Source organism: Dipodomys merriami, unplaced genomic scaffold, assembly GCF_024711535.1.
Source record: "Dipodomys merriami isolate MVZ:Mamm:240054 unplaced genomic scaffold, mDipMer1.0.p SCAF_654, whole genome shotgun sequence".
Taxonomy (NCBI): Eukaryota; Metazoa; Chordata; class Mammalia; order Rodentia; family Heteromyidae; genus Dipodomys; species Dipodomys merriami.
In genome coordinates this window covers 556,630-571,750 of record NW_027206240.1, presented here as the reverse complement: position 1 = coordinate 571,750, position 15,121 = coordinate 556,630, and the positions used below count along the sequence as shown (strand labels likewise).

The window sequence follows — 15,121 nt, the reverse complement described above, 5'->3', positions numbered from 1 at the left end:
CCCGGAAGCCCGGGGGAGGAGAGGGCGGAGGGCGGAGGGCGGAGGGCGGAGGGCGGAGGGCGGAGGGCACGGCCGCTCCGGAGCCGGCCACGGAGCCAAGGCCAAGGAGCCCCAGAGGGCGGAGGCGGCGCCGGGGTCCCGGGAGGAGCCGGCCCGAGCCAAGGCCCGCGGCGCGCCAGGAAACACCAGCGACTCCGCGGCGGGGCGGCGCGCCCGCACAGCGCGTTTATTGGCCCTCCGCGGGGGCGGGGCCCCGAGGGGGCGGGGCGAAGGGCAGGGCCCGAGGGGGCGGGGCGTCGAGGGAGGGGGCGAAGGGCAGGGCGCCGAGGGGGCGTGGCGAAGGGCAGGGCCTCGAGGTCTGGGGGCGTGGCCCCCGAAGGGGGCGTGGCGAAGGGCAGGGCCTCGAGGTCTGGGGGCGTGGCCCAGGGGCGGGGCGTCGAGGGACAGGGCGAAGGGCAGGGCCTCGAGGCCTGGAGGGCGAGGCCCGAGGGGGCGGGGCGAAGGGCAGGGCGCCGAGGGGCGGGAGTCCGGGGGAGTGGTGGGCGGGGCGTGGAGGGGCGGGGTCTGCAGGGCGGGGCGTCGAGGCGAAGGCGGGGCGGCCCAGGCGAGTCCACGCCGGGCGTGGTCCGCCGCGGGCGGCTCAGGAGGCGGCCACGCCGGGCGCGGGCGCGGGCGCAGGCGCGGGCGGCGGCGGCGGCGCCATGGGCGGCAGGAGCAGCGCCTTCAGCTGGCCCGCCAGGCTCGCCATCTCCGGGTCCTGGGCCTCGTACGACTTGACCAGGCGCGCGAACTTGAGGACACCTGCGGGGGGCGGCGGTCAGCCCGCAGGCCGGCGAACCCCCGAGAGCCGGAAAGCGGCGGCGGCCTCGAGCGCCCAGGCCCCGGGTTCAGGCCCCAGGACCGGCCCGGAGTGTCAGGCCCACTCTCGGGGCGCCGGCTGCGCCCGCGCGCGGCCGCAGGCCCGCAGGGGACCCGAGCGCGGGGCGCTGACCACGCGCTGTGGCGTTGTCGGGCGTGGGGCTTGAACCCGGGCCTGGGCTCCGCCCGGGAGCTCTGCGCTCCAGGCGGGCGCGCTACCCCGCGAGCCTTTCGTGGCTGATCGGCGATCAGGGCCTGGCCGCTGACCTCCAGCCTCGATCCTCCGTGATCTCAGCCTCCGGGAGCCGCGGCGGGGCCTCTGCGGGGCAGGGCCGTCACGAGGGTGGCCGCCGCGGGGTGAAGCCGGGGGTGGGGGTGGGCCAGGCCCCCGCCCCGCGTCCCCGGGCCCCGCCCCGCGCTCCACGCCCCACCCACCTTCCCCGTCGCAGCTGAAGCCGTAGGCCTTGATGACCTCCTGCTGGATCTGCGTGGCCACGGGCAGCACGAACTGCAGCATCTTGCCCATGTCGTTGCACGCGTTGTCGCGGGCCTCGTCCATGCGCACCGCGTTCTCCGGGGCCGAGAAGGCCTGGATCACCTCGGCCAGGACCACTGCGCGTGCGGCGGCGGGAAACCCGGGGGGATCGGGGTGAGGGGACGGGACCCGCACGCGCGCACCGCACCCCCCGCCCCAGGCCCCCCACTCCCCCCACACAGAAACGCTGCTCACCCTTGGCCTGCTCCGCGCTCAGCGCCGCGGGTTGGGATGAAGCGGACGCCATGGAAAACCACACGGCTCCAAAGAAATTAAGGGGGACAATAAGCCCAAAGAAACCAGCTGCCTGTTAAAGCAGCATCCGGCGTCTGCGAGCGCAACGGAAGCGCAAGAGAGAGCCGACCGGAAGTCATCGGCTAGGGAACCAACCAGGGAAAACGCAAGTCTGCTGTTACACACGTTAAGGTTGTGGGTTTTCCGGCCAGCGCCAGAAAACCTGCTGGACAAATTCTAAAAGAGCTGCAACACTTGTGCAGAGCCGCCCCGCGGCGACCAGCGGGGGCAGCGCCCACCCCACTCTCACTGAGGGCGAGTTCGGGGCTGGCGCTCTCCGACCCCCGAGCGAGGGAAGCAGCAGCCAGACCCACGTGCGGGTGCGGCCACCGCGTGGACAGTCCACGGAACTAATTGGAAACATTGTTTTTCCTGGAGTTTGTAAACGTTTGGGAAGCGCTATGCAAATTAGCCTGGTTCCAATTGGCTGGGGATACAAGCCAATCACGGCGCGCCCCAGTGGTGAAGAACCAGGACGGGGATTGGTTCTGAAGAAAAGCCAATGGGAGCCGGGAGCAAGAGCCGTCGTGGCGCTCTCCCCGCCCGGCTGGCGGGGCGCTGCGCGCCGTCCTGGGACCCCAGTGCGATCGCCGGCGGGATCCGGGTCCCGCTGCACCCCGAAGACCCCCCCCGCCCCCATTCAGGCCCCGATCCCCCCTGCGGGCTGCGCTGAGGACCTCGGATCTCCCGAGACCTCCCCAATGGCTCCAAGGCTTTCCAACCCAGTAGGAAAGCGCCTGTAGTCCCAGCTACTTAGGAGGCTAAAATCTGATCCAGGCAGAAGAGCCTGGAAGACGTTGACCCCTAACGAACCACCAGAAGCGGTAGGGCAGCAGCCTTGGGCGGGAAAAGCTCAGCTGGCTCGAGGCCCCGGGTTCAAGCCCCAGGACACCCAAGTCCCAGGATTCCCACCTCCCTCCCTCCCTCGTGGGCCGAGAGACCTGGCCCCAAGCCCAGCCGCCCACCGCCACCAACAACAAGTCAGAGCCGTTTTCCTGGGGAGGCCTGAGGGCGTGTTTGGTTGGTTGGTTTGGGATGGTTTTTTTTTTTTTAAAGAGCGTCATATAGATATTTATATATATAAATTATTAATGTGGGGGGCGGGGCGTACATCGCAGGGGGGGCACGGAGGGGCCGAGGGGGGGCGGCACACAGATGCTACGCAAAAAACAGCCACATCTAACAGATGAAAATAGTCACACCAAAGGGGGGGGCGCGGCCCCCGGGGCTGGGCCTGGAGGAGGAGGAGGAGGAGGAGGAGGAAGGCCCGGGGACGAGGAAGAGAGACCTGGTCCAAGATCCACTGTGCGCTGCCCCCCCCCGCCCCGTCCGTCCCCTCCTCCCTCCCTCCCGCTGTCCAGCTGCACACGCGGCCCTGCAGCGCTCTTCCCCGCGTCCGGGCGGCAGGCCAGGCGCGGGGGCTTCCGGGGTTGGGGTGCTGGGGCCGGCGGGGGGCTCTTGATGGCCGGGGTCTACAGCGGCTTGTCACTCTCCTTCTTCAGGTGGCTGCGGGGGGGGGGGAAGAGCAACGACACAGGGGTGAGGCGGGGCCCCCCCTTCGGGGCGGAGGGGAAGGGGCTCCGGCCTGTCACCTCAACCGCGCGGGTGGCGGGGATCGCAGCCGGCCTCATCTCCAATGAGCCGGCAAAAGAAAGAGCTGGAAGCGGAGGCTGCAGCTCCAGCGGCACAGCGCCAGCCGGGGGCGCCCGGACAGACCCAGCCACGGGGAGTGAAAAACGGGAAAAGAACAGATGCGCATGCGCACGAGCGCAGCTAGCCGCAGCCCCACCGCCCTCGCGCATGCGCGCTGGCTTTTCCCTCCCACGGCTGCTAGCAGTCAATGCCTCTCAGGCTCTTCTGCCTGGATCAGACTTTAGCCTCCTAAGTAGCAGTCCAAGCGCATGCGCACACCTTAGCAGCCGCCCAGCACATAGGCACGCACACACGCACAGCTAGCAGTAGCCCATCATGGTCACGCATGCGCACACGTAACAGCAAGCCATCACGCTCACGTTCACACAGCAGCTGGCCACCACGCTCACGCATGCGCACATCTAGCAGCCACCCAGCATAAGCATGCACACACGGAGCCGCAGGCCCACGCGCATGCGCACGGCTAGCAGTAGCGCCATCATAGTCACGCATGCGCACACGCTCACACAGCAGCTGGCCGCCACGCTCACGCATGCGCACACGCCCCCCCCCGCCCGGGCTCCCCGCTCACCCGTAGTAGTCCTCCTGGGCGGGAAGCGGCACGCTGTGCAGCGGATGGTGCGCGTGCAGCCACTGCTGCTGCTCCAACGCCAGCCTCTGCAGCTCGGCCGACTGCGCGTGCATGGCCTGCAGCTGGTGGGCCGCGGACATGGGCGCCGACAGCGAGGCCGGCAGGTCCCGGTACGGGGCGGCTGGCACCGGGAAGGGCGGGAACACGGGACTGAGGGGCTGCGGCCAGGGACGGCGGCGGCAGCCCGCGGCCCCTGCTCCCCCCGCGAGCCCCGCGCCCGCCTCCCTCCCCGCTTACCAAAGAGCTGGTGGCGAAGAACTTCGTTCTCGTGCAGAGGGTGAGGGAGGAGGGGGTTGGGGAGGGTCCCGGCCGGGTAGGGGATCCGGGTCAGGTGAGACCCAGAAGCCAGGGGGTCAATGAGAGGGTGCACCGAGGCGGACGCTGGAGGGCACAAGAGGAGGAAGTCACAGCCAGGCAGGTCTGGGGACACCGTGCAAGCTCGGGAAGGGACAGGCAGAAGGACGCCCTCCCAGGCTAGGCCCAGGGCCGAGGCGGGCGCTGCTGATCCCGCCTGGAATCCCAGCTGCTGAGGAGGCTGGGAGCTGAGGACAACACTCAAAAGCCCGGTCCCTGAGACCCCCTGATCTCCACGGCGCCCCCAAAACGCTGAAGGCAGAGCTGCGGCCCAACTGGTAAAGCACCAGCCTTGAGTCAGAAACGCTCAGGGGTGCAACCAGGCCCTGAGTTCGAACTCTAGTACACACACACACACACACACACATCTGCGCTGAGCTGCTGCCTCCTGCCTGTAAGCCTTAGCTACTCCGGAGGCTGAGATCTGAGGATCTTCATTCACAACCAGCCCAGGCTGCCTAGTCTGCAAGACTTGCTCCAAAGAGAGCGAGCTGTGGCTCAGGGGGTACCAATGGGGGCGGGGAGGGGTGCACGCGGGGAAGCCAAGCTAGGGCACCGGGCCCGAGCACCATCACTGGCTCACACACACACACACACACATACAAAGGCTGGAGTGTGGGGCCTACAGATCATGGAGGCGGAAATGCCAGGAAGAGTGGAGGCCGGAGTAGAGGTCAGGAGGAGGGGAGGGATGGAGGCCAGGAGGGGTAGGGAGGGAAGGAGGAGGAGGAAGTCAAAGGGCCCCTGGGGGAGGCCAGAGGCGGGAGGAGTAGAGGTCGGGAGAGGTGGAGGCCCGGGGGGGAGGTGGAAGGATGGAGGCCAGGAGGGGAGGAGGAGGTCAAGGGGCGGAGGAAGCCCAAGGGAAGCCAGAGGCAGGAAGCATGAGGGGAGGCGAGAGGCGGGGAGGGGCGTGGCTAGTGCTGTAGGGGCGGGACGCGGGGAAGGGGGCGTGGCCGGGGAGGCAGGCCTTGGGGAAGGGGCGGGGCCGGGAGGCAGGCCTTGGGGAAGGGGCGGGGCCTGGAGGCAAGCCCTGGGGAAGTAGGCGGGACTGGCAGGCCGTGGGGCGGGGCCAGGAGACCGTAGGGGCGGGGCCTCACCTGCGTGGATGGCGTCCTGCTGGTGCAGGTGCAGGTGCGAGTGAATGTGCGAGTGCTGGTGGTGGTGGGGCGTCACGTTGAGCATCTGCAGCCGGGCCAGCGGGTCGTTGCCCAGCGCGGCCACGCGCTCCGCGTGCTGGCGCTCGGCCGCCAGGCGCTCGGCGTACGACATGTCCGGGCGCAGCGCGGGCCCGGCCGCCAGCGCCAGGCGCTCGCGCTCCAGCGGGCCCAGGCTCGGGTGGAAGGGGAAGGGGTGCAGGCCGGGCGGCCCGGGCTGCAGGGCCAGGCCGCCGTGGCGCGGGAAGGGGTCGAGGCCCGGGCCCGGCACGCCGTGCAGCGGCTCCAGCTCGCCCGGCTTCACCTCGAAGCCCGGCTTGAGGCGGTCGCGGAGGTCGCGCTCGCGGGCCTCGCGCTCGCGCTCGCGCGCCGCCGGGTCGCTGCTGTAGAGCGCGGGCACGTTGTAGCCCAGCAGGCCCGGGTCCACGGCGCCCAGCGGCACGTAGAACGGGTGGTTGCGGTTGCCGGGCGACATGACGTGCGGCCGCGCGTACTCGCTCAGCGTGCGCAGCGCCGGCGTGTCCGGGCCCAGGTACGGCGGCACCGTGGCCACCGCGCTGCCCGGCTCGAACGGGGGCCGGTGCGGCACGGGGCCCAGGGACGGACACTCCACCGGGCCGCGGCCCTCCTGCGCCAGCTTCTGCGGGGAGAGGGGGGCAGTCAGGCCCCCCGATCGCTCGCGGGGATCCCCTTAGCGCTTCCCCCGCCCTTTCCGGGCCGCAGAGCTCCTCCCGGCCGGCAGGTGGCGCGGTGGCCCCGCCGGCCTCCTGCGCCGCAGCGCCTCCTCCCCTCCGGCAGGTGGCGCCGCGACGTGCCCACGCCGCCGCCCCGCCCCCGGCGTCCCGCTGCGCAGCGTCCAGGGCGGAGCGGAAGCGGCGGCGGCGCACGCCGTGACGCACTCACCACGCTGCGCTCGAGCTCGCGCTCCTTCTCGCGCTCGCGCTCTTTCTCGCGCTCCTTCTCGCGCTCGCGCTCCCGCTCCTCGCGCGCGCGCTGCTCGGCCTCGCGCCGGCCGCGCTCCGCCAGGTCCGCGCGCTTCTTGGCCAGCTTGGAGCCCTCGAGCGGCACGAAGCACAGGTCGCTGCGCGCGCACGAGTTGAAGCCGCGGTCCAGGTGCTTGTTGAACCTGGAGGCCGGGGCGCAGGGAGAGCGGTCGGCGGCGGCCCGGGGCTCGGGAGACCTTCACCCCCGAGCCCGAGCCCGCCCCCACACGCGCCACCGTCCCCCATAGCCCCCCAATACTCCCGATCCCCCATAGTCCCCCAATAGTCCCGATCCCCCATAGCCCCCCAATACTCCCGATCCCCCATAGTCCCCCAGTACTCCCGATCCCCCATAGCCCCCCAATACTCCCGATCCCCCCCATAGCCCCCCAGTACTCTCGATCCCACCATAGCCCCCCATAGTCCCGATCCCCCATAGTCCCCCAATAGTCCCTATCCCCCATAGGCCCCCATAGTCCCGATCCCCCATAGCTCCCCAATACGCCCGATTCCCCCATAGTCCCCCAATATTCCCGATTCCCCCAAAGTCCCCCAATATTCCCGATACCCCCATAGCCCCCCAATACTCTCGATCCCCCCCACAGTCCCCCAATAGTCCCGATCCCCCATAGTCCCCCAGTACTCCAGATACCCCCATAGTCCCCCAATACTCCCGATCCCCCCATAGTCCCCCAGTACTCTCGATCCCACCATAGTCCCCCAATAGTCCCGATCCCCCATAGCCCCCCATAGCCCCGATCCCCCATAGCCCCCCATAGTCCCGATCCCCTATAGCCCCCCATAGTCCCGATCCCCCATAGTCCCCCAATAGTCCCGATCCCCCATAGCCCCCCAATAGTCCTGATCCCCCATAGCCCCCCAGTACTCCCGATACCCCCATAGTCCCCCAATAGTCCCGATCCCCCATAGCCCCCCAATAGTCCTGATCCCCCATAGCCCCCCAGTACTCCCGATACCCCCATAGTCCCCCAATACTCCCGATCCCCCGTAGCTCCCCAATACTCTCGATCTCCCATAGTCCCCCAATAGTCCCGATCCCCCCATAGTCCCCCAATATTCCCGATCCCCCATAGCTCCCCAATACTTTCGATCCCCTCATAGTCCCCAATACTTCCGATCTCCCCAATGTCCCCCAGTACTCCCGATCTCCCCAATGTCCCCCAGTACTCCCGATCCCCCCATAGTCCCCCAATAGTCCCGATCCCCCATAGCTCCCCAATACTTTCGATCCCCTCATAGTCCCCAATACTTCCGATATCCCCAATGTCCCCCAGTACTCCCGATCCCCCATAGTCCCCCAATAGTCCCGATCTCCCATAGCTCCCCAATACGCCCGATTCCCCCATAGTCCCCAAATATTCCCGATTCCCCCAATATTCCCGATACCCCCATAGCCCCCATACTCCCAATCCCCCCACAGTCCCCCAATAGTCCCCATCCCCCCATAGCCCCCAATACTCCCGATCCCTATAGACCCCCCAGTACTCCAGACTCCCCATAGTCCCCGCAATACTCCCGATCCCCGTAGCCCCCCAATATTCCCGATCCCCCATAACCCTAAAGTACTCATCACCACCGCCCCCCAAAGTATTCACCCCATCCAGCCTTCCTTGTCCCCCCTACAGAAGCGTGTCCCCCTTACGACTCCCCACAGCCAAGCCCCGGTGTCCCCCGCCCCCCCGGCCCCCCCCCGGCGCCCCGCGTGCGCTCACCGTGCGGACTGGCTGGCGTGGCTGGGCACGTCCACCACCTTGGGCGGCGGCGAGGGGCTGCGCGCGGGCGGCGCGGGGCTGTCGGGCGGCTCGGCGTCCTCGGGCGGCTCCTGCTTGATCTGCGCGGCGCTGAGCGGGGCGGGCGCGGGCGCGGGCGCGGGGGGCGCGGGGGGCGCGGGCGCGGCGGGCGGCGAGGCCCCGCGGAAGGCGGGCGGCGTGGCGGTGCGGAAGGCGGGCGGCGAGGCGGTCTTGAAGCCGGGGCCGGCGGCGGCGGGGCCGGGGGACGCGGGGCGCTTGCTGAACGGGGCTCCGGGCGGCGACGCGGTCTTGTAGGCGGCGGGCGCGGCGGCGGCGATGACGGAGGCCAGCGTGGCGGCGGCGGCGGCGGCGGCGGGGCCGGGCGGGAAGGCGCCGGCGTGCGCGCCGGGGAAGGCGGCGGGGCCCGGGGGCTGCGCGGCGGGCGCGGGGCCCGCGTTGGGCGCGGCGCCGGCGGCGGGGCCGGGCGGGCCGTAGGTGCCGGGCGCGGGGTGCGCGGGCGCGAAGGGCCGCAGGCCGCCGCCGTAGGCCGGGGCGCCGTCGCCGGGGTGCGGGAAGGCGCCGGGGCCGGCGTGGTGCGGCGCGGGCGGCGGGTGGTGGTGGTGGTGCGGGGCGGGGTGCGGGGCCGGGGCGCCGGCGGCGGGCGCGGCGGGGAAGGCGGCGGCGTGCGCGGGCAGCAGGCGGCCGTAGGCGGGCGGCGGGCCCTGGCTCCACACGGGCTGCGCGGGCAGCGCGGGCTGCGTGTACTTGGGCGGCTGGTTGGCCACCGACAGGTTGGCGGGCGGCGGGAAGGCGTGCGGGTAGCCGGGCAGCGCCTGCGACGCGGGGTACGGCCCGCCGCCGCCGCCGCCGGTACTACAGGCGGCCGCCGCCGCGCCCGGCGCGGGGCCCGAGTAGGGGTAGCGCAGCGGGGGCGCGGCCGAGGCCGGGGGCAGCGGGTGCGGGGAGGGCGCGGGGCCGGGGCCCTTGTCGGGGTGCGGGGAGGGCAGGTGGCCCGGCCCCGGCGGGGAGGCGGCCGCGCTGTTGAGCGGCCGCAGCGCGGGCGGCGGCGGCAGGTTGGGGGCGACGTGCGGGAAGGCGGCGGGGGCGGCGGCGGCGCTGAGCCCCGCGCCGGGCGGCTTGGCGGCGGCGCCGGCCCCGGCGATGGGGGTGGTGGGCGGCGGCAGCTGCTTGGCGGCCCCCGGGGCGGCCCCCGCGCCCCCCTTGGGGCCCATCTGGGGTCCGGCCGCCGCGGCCCCGGGGTAGAGCGGCGGGTGCGGGCCGCCGGGCGGGGCCTGGAACATTCTGGAGGCGGGGGGCTCCAGCGCGGGCGCGTGGTAGGCCGCGGCGGCGGCGGCGGCGGGGTGGGGTTCGAAGCCCGGCTCGGGCGCAGGCCGCGCGGCGTCGGGCCCCGGCTCGGGCGGCGGCGGCGGCGGGAAGAGCGGCGGCGCGGCGTGGAAGGGCCGCGCGGGCCCGTGCGACAGCCCCGACGACGAGTCCGAGTCGTTCTCCACGCTGCCCGGGCTGTACACGCTGGGCGACGTGCTGCGGTTGTCCTGGTCGATGTCGCGCGGGTCGCTGCTGCTCTCCTCGTTCACGCTGCGCCCGTCCAGGCTGTCCAGGTCGGAGGGCGACTGCGGCCGGGGCAGCTCCTGGGGGGGACACGCGGGGGGGGGCGGCGGCCAGCTGCGGGGCGGCCCCACCGCAGCGCCGGGACGGCAGGCCGCACGCGCAGAGCCCGGCCCCCCGCCCGGGCCGCACCCCCAGGATGCATCCCCCATCCCCACCCCCCTGCTCCATACCCGACCCCCCACTTCAGCTACACCCCCCCTGCTCCATACTCGACCCCCCACTTCAGCTACACCCCCCCTGCTCCATACCCGCCCCCCACTTCAGCTACACCCCCCCCACTCCATACCCGACCCCCCACTTCAGCTACACACCCCCGCCTGCTCCATACCCGACCCCCCACTTCAGCTACACCCCCCCACTCCATACCCGCCCCCCCACTTCAGCTGCACCCCCTCCTGCTCCATACTCGACCCCCCACTTCAGCTACACCACCCCTGCTCCATACCCGACCCCCCACTTCAGCTGCACCCCCCCTCCATATCCGATCCCCCACTTCAGCTGCACCCCCCCAGCCTCACCTCCCCGACCCAGCCCTCCACAGCTGATGGCCGATCGGTCCCACCTGAAGCTCACCCCCCATTTCCCCCTTCTAACCCTCAGCTTTTTCTCTTTTTTTCTTCCAGTGCCCCGGCCAGGGCCTGAACTCAGAACCTCTGCCCCCCCCCCCAGCTCTGGCACTCAAGGCTGGCTCTCTCCCGCCTCCAGAGCTTGGTATTTCCCTGGCTAATGGGAGATGAACTCCGGGCCTGGGCTAGCCTCCGACCATCACGTTCCAGTCTCAAGCTTCCTGAGTAGCTTGGGATCTCCAGCCCGGAACCAGGGTGGTTCCCGCCTGTCATCCCAGCCACTCAGGAGGCTGAGATCTGAGGATCCTGGTTCAAGGCCACCCGGGCAGGAAAGTCTGTGAGACTCTGATCTCCAAAGAACCACGAGAAAACCGGACGTGGCGCTGTGGCTCATGTGTTAGAGCACCAGCCTTGAGCTGAAGAGCTGAGGGGCAGCGCCCAGGCCCTGAGTTCAAGCCCCACAACCGACAAATACAAAATATAAACCCGATTTGCATTTTCTTTGTGACATGCGCTCCATTCGCTATGACTTTCCACCTAGAAATTATACCCAAACCCCAACTCTTCTACCCTCCCGGCTCTGTGTGTCTTTATTAGTCTCCCCAAAGTCCTAAAGATTGCCTGACAAAGCCAGGCACCGGTGGCTCCCGCCTGTCATCCCAGCTCCTCAGGAGGCTGAGGTCTGAGGATCCCAGTTGAAGGCCAGGCCAGACTGGAAAGTCCGTGAGACTTAGAGCCCAGGCCCTGAGTTCAAGCCCCAGGAGCGGGACCTGCACACACCCCTCCTGCCAGGAAGGGGGTCTCACCTCCGTCTTGGTCTTTTTGGGTGCACTGGTGTCCTCACTCTCGCTCCCCGAGATGTCCCCGCTGCGGCCCTGCTTGCTGGCTTTGGGGATGGAGGCCTCCTCCACGCGGGCCTTCTGCTGGAGACATTTCCCAGGTCAGCCCCGGGGCCTCCACAGCGCCCTCTCCCGGACAGGAGGTGCGGCCGCCTAATAACACGCCGGGTCGGTTACCTTCACTGGCTGTCTGGCTTTCTCAGCTTTGCCCTCGCTGCTGGAAGTGCTGACCCCTCCTGGGGAGGCCCGGCCCCTCGATCTCAGCTCTTCCCGGGGCCCGGGGGCCTCTTTCTTCCGTCCACTCCTCATCGCCATCTGAGGAAGGAGAAAAGGAGGCAGGTGCTAACAGTTTGGTGTGGTCGGTGGTGGGGCTTGAACTCGGGGCACTTCTGCTTTGCTGGAGTTGGATGCAAAAGCCTCATGGAACTAGCCTCCAACGGTGATCCTCAGATCTCAGCCTCCTGAGCGGCTGGGATTACAGGCGTGAGCCACCATGCCCGGCTTGATGTCCCCTTTTGTAGCTATTACTCACGGAGTCTTTATTCTGTCGCGTTTTCATTCTTCAGAGTATGGAGACCCCATTCTCCTCTGCCTGGGCAGCTGAATACAGAAACGACTTCGCCCTGAAGCTCCCCACAGCAGTGTTGTGGGAATCCGGCGTAGCAGGTCAGGAACGCGTGGGGGGTGGGGAGGGGGGTCTCTCAGTGACAGCTGTGAGGAAGAAATCACTGTGAGACTCCCCGTGGCGGAAGAGAGTCTGAGGGGCTCTGAGCTCGTCCCCCAACTCCAAGCCTTTAGGCCAAGAACCACAGGAGAGACAAGACTCAGGAGGCTGAGATCGGAGGATCGTAGTTCAAAGCCAACCCGAGCAGGAAAGTCCGTGAGACTCTGATCTCCCAGGAACCACCAGAAAACCGGAAGTGGCGCTGTGGCTCACGTGGTAGAGCGCCAGCCTTGAGCCGAAGAGCTCAGGGACAGCGCTCACACAGTTCAAGGCTGCTACCAACCAAAAAAATAAACATACATAATGCAATTAAGGTCCCCACAATCCATACAATGCTGTTGGTCTAATACGTTTGTAAGAAGGGAAAAGAAGTACTGGATTATATTCTAGAAGAAAGTGTTTAGCTACAGCAATACCCCAAGAAAACACACACATTTTTATCATTAACAGCAATGGGCTGGTGGCTCCCGCCTGTCATCCGACCTACTCAGGAGGCTGAGATCTGAGGATCGTGCTTCAAAGCCTAGACAGGAAAGTCCGTGAGACTCAAAGTGATAGAGTGCTAGCTAGCTTTGAGCAAAAGAGATCAGGGACAATGAATGCCCAGGCTCCCAGTTCAAGTCCCACCACCCCTCCCAACAAAACATTAATTTAACTAGAATAGGCTTATGAAAAGAATGTGGGTGGGCACTGTGCTTCACGCCTGTAATCCTTGCTACTCAGGAGGCTGAGATCTGAGGATCATGCTTCAAAGCCAGCCCCAGGCAGGAAAGTCTGTGAGACTGGTATCTCCAATTAACCACCAAAAAGCAGGAAACAGCTGTAAATTGGGTGGTAATAGTACCAGGCTTGAGCAGAAAAGGAAAGGGACAGTGCCCAGGCCCTGAGTTCAAGCCCCAGGACCAACGCACACCTAAAAAATCACATCTTAAGTTTGTTGTAGGATTCCATGCAAGTATGTGTTGTGTCTGTCTGTCTGTGTGCACGTGCGCCAGTCTTGAACTCAGAGCCTGGGTGCTGTCCCCTGAGTCTTTCTCCTCAAGGCTAGTGCTCTACCATTTTGAACCATAGCACCACTTCCAGCATTTGGTGGTTCACTGGACATAAGAGTCTCATGGCCTTTCCTGCCCTGGCTGGCTTCAAACCCCGATCCTCACATCTCAGCCTCCTGAGTAGCTGGGATTACAGGTCTGAGCGCTGGCGCCTGGCTCTCTAATCAAATTCACCTTCCTTACCTACCTAATGGGTTTACATGTACAGATTTAATCAACCCCAGATTAGGAATCTTATTTTTTTTTTTTTGGTGAGGGAGGAATTCTAGAAAGTTCCAAAACCAAGCCAACTTGAATTTTCTCAGGCTGACCTCCAACTGAGTCTTCAACAACCGCTCCTATGGTCTCAATATTGTCCAGCTCAAATGCCCAGTAGTTAGGTCTGGCAGGCTGGGTTCCCTAGTCTGGACATGAAGAAACTTTTCTGCCACAGCTCCACTTCCGGCTTCTGGGGTAGTTTATTGCAGCTAAGAGTCTCCCCAAGTTTTCTGCCTAGGCTGTCTTTGAACCACGATCCTATCTTCCCTCCTGAGTAGCCGGGATTACAGGCGTGAGCCACCAGGAGTCCAGTGGAGGGTTTTATAGAGCACCTGCTCACTTCCAGGATCGAAGAGACGGACAGAGGACTGAAGTAGGGGAGAGTATGTGAGCCTGTGTGCAGATAGGACGTCTAGGCCGGTCTTTGAGCACTGTGAGGCCGCAGACCCGCTCGCTCACATTCACAAAGCCCTCACACAACCAAAACCCGACTCAAAACACCACTGGGCACAAGCCGAAGCCCATGTTCTGCTGTTTGTTTGTTTTTTGGGGGGGGGACTATGGTTTTTTGTGCCAGTCCTGGGACTTGAACTCAGGACCTTGGTGCCCTGTGCTTTTTTTTTTTTTTTTTTTTTTTTTTTTTTTGCTCAAGGCTAGTGCTCTACCACTTGAGTCACAGCTCCGCTTTCACCTTTTTAGTGGTTCATTGAAGTTAAGTGTCTCTAGGATTTTCTGTCCCGGGCTGGCTTTGAACTGTGATCCTCAGATCTCAGCCTCCTGAGTAGCTGGGATGACAGATGTGAGCCAGCAGATACTTGATTGACAATCTAACTGCCAGGATCTTATCAATAAGGCCAGGTGTCTCCTACAGCCAGGGATTTCCAGTAGCACTTGTATATGTCTGGGTAAGGGTCACGCCTGTCAATTTTACTAAGCGCAAGACCTTCCAAGAGCCAGTAGCGCACGCCTGTCATCCCAGCTACTAGGGAGGCTGAGATCTGAGGATCCTGATTCAAAGCCAGCTGGGGGAAATAAAAGCCCCATGAAGAGTCAAGTGGCAGAAATGCTTGTGCAGAAAATGCTAAGGGACAGCGCCCGGGCTCTGAGTTCAAGTCCCAGTACCAGGTAAATAGAAACGAAAGAACCAACTGGGCAAGGTGAGCAGAAGGGACGGATCCCTTCTTCCACCCCGGCAGGGGGAGTGACTTCAAGGTCACGGCTCAATCCAGCTGCTCTGCCCACTCCCTGGCCCACCCTCACCTGAGGCCTGCAGGTCAGGCCTCCCGGCCTGGGAGGAAGGCCAAAGGTTAGGGGGAGGGGGGAGGGGAGGGCTTGCCCTGGGGCCTGTCTGGAAGGGAAACTGAGAACCAGATAATCTGGAAAAGAGGGGGGTGGGGGGGATAGTTCCAGGAGCCAGACAATGCCAGGCCGACAGCGCGGCCGGGTGCAGGGGCGCCCGCCTGTCATCCCGGCCACCCGCAGGAGGCTGAGATTTGCGGCCCGAGGAGCGAGGGGCAGCTCCAGGGGCAGGACGGGGCCAGGGGAGCGCGGGTTCGAGGCCGCGGGTCGCGCGTGCACGCTTCCGTGTGCAGAACTCGGCCAGGGGGGGCGAGGCCGGGCGCCCCCGGACCCCCGCACCCCTCCCGGACCCCGCACCCCGGCCTGACACGCCCTGGACACGCGTGCGTGTGTGTCAGCCCGGCCACCGGAGGCCCAGCCCCGGGGATCGCAGTTCAAGGCCGGCCCGGGCGGGAAAGCCGGGGCTGCGGCCCGGGGGGAGGAGCGCCCGCCGCGAGGGGGGCCCGGGTTCGAGCCCCACGCCCGGCGCGGAAACCACCGC

General features: G+C 66.7%; 2 protein-coding genes and 1 non-coding gene across 3 annotated transcripts; all 3 read right to left on the bottom strand.

Moving 5' to 3' along the window:
* Nucleotides 1-199: 199 nt before the first annotated feature.
* LOC138815642 (protein C10-like) lies at nt 200-1,954 on the bottom strand. Its single transcript, XM_070005057.1, has 3 exons — nt 1,589-1,954; nt 1,294-1,470; nt 200-801 (listed from the first exon to the last, which is right to left on the bottom strand). The coding sequence occupies exons 1-3, from the start codon at nt 1,638-1,640 to the stop codon at nt 641-643; spliced, it is 390 nt and encodes a 129-aa protein (XP_069861158.1). The 5' UTR covers nt 1,641-1,954; the 3' UTR covers nt 200-640.
* On the bottom strand, nt 1,823-1,884 carry LOC138815648 (U7 small nuclear RNA). Its single transcript, XR_011368407.1, has one exon. It is a non-coding gene; the product is annotated as a U7 small nuclear RNA (small nuclear RNA).
* Nucleotides 1,955-2,683: 729 nt separating the features above from the next.
* On the bottom strand, nt 2,684-15,028 carry LOC138815647 (atrophin-1-like). Its single transcript, XM_070005065.1, has 9 exons — nt 11,780-15,028; nt 11,425-11,562; nt 11,215-11,328; nt 8,196-9,862; nt 6,383-6,605; nt 5,423-6,119; nt 4,209-4,352; nt 3,912-4,092; nt 2,684-3,193 (listed from the first exon to the last, which is right to left on the bottom strand). Exons 1-9 carry the CDS (start codon nt 11,804-11,806, stop codon nt 3,160-3,162), a joined length of 3,225 nt encoding a protein of 1,074 aa, XP_069861166.1. The 5' UTR covers nt 11,807-15,028; the 3' UTR covers nt 2,684-3,159.
* Nucleotides 15,029-15,121: the final 93 nt, after the last annotated feature.

Excerpts from the sequence above, each read along its gene's own strand:
- LOC138815642 (XM_070005057.1), bottom strand. The coding sequence starts at position 1,640 with ATGGCGTCCGCTTCATCCCAACCCGCGGCGCTGAGCGCGGAGCAGGCC. Across the intron at positions 1,471-1,588 it reads GAGCGCGGAGCAGGCCAAGG|TGGTCCTGGCCGAGGTGATC; the intron begins GTGAGCAGCGTT and ends CCGCACGCGCAG. Across the intron at positions 802-1,293 it reads CTTCAGCTGCGACGGGGAAG|GTGTCCTCAAGTTCGCGCGC; the intron begins GTGGGTGGGGCG and ends CGCCCCCCGCAG.
- LOC138815647 (XM_070005065.1), bottom strand. The coding sequence starts at position 11,806 with ATGAAAACGCGACAGAATAAAGACTCC. Across the intron at positions 11,563-11,779 it reads CGCGACAGAATAAAGACTCC|ATGGCGATGAGGAGTGGACG; the intron begins GTGAGTAATAGC and ends CTCCTTCCTCAG. Across the intron at positions 4,093-4,208 it reads TCTTCGCCACCAGCTCTTTG|CCGCCCCGTACCGGGACCTG; the intron begins GTAAGCGGGGAG and ends TCCCGGTGCCAG.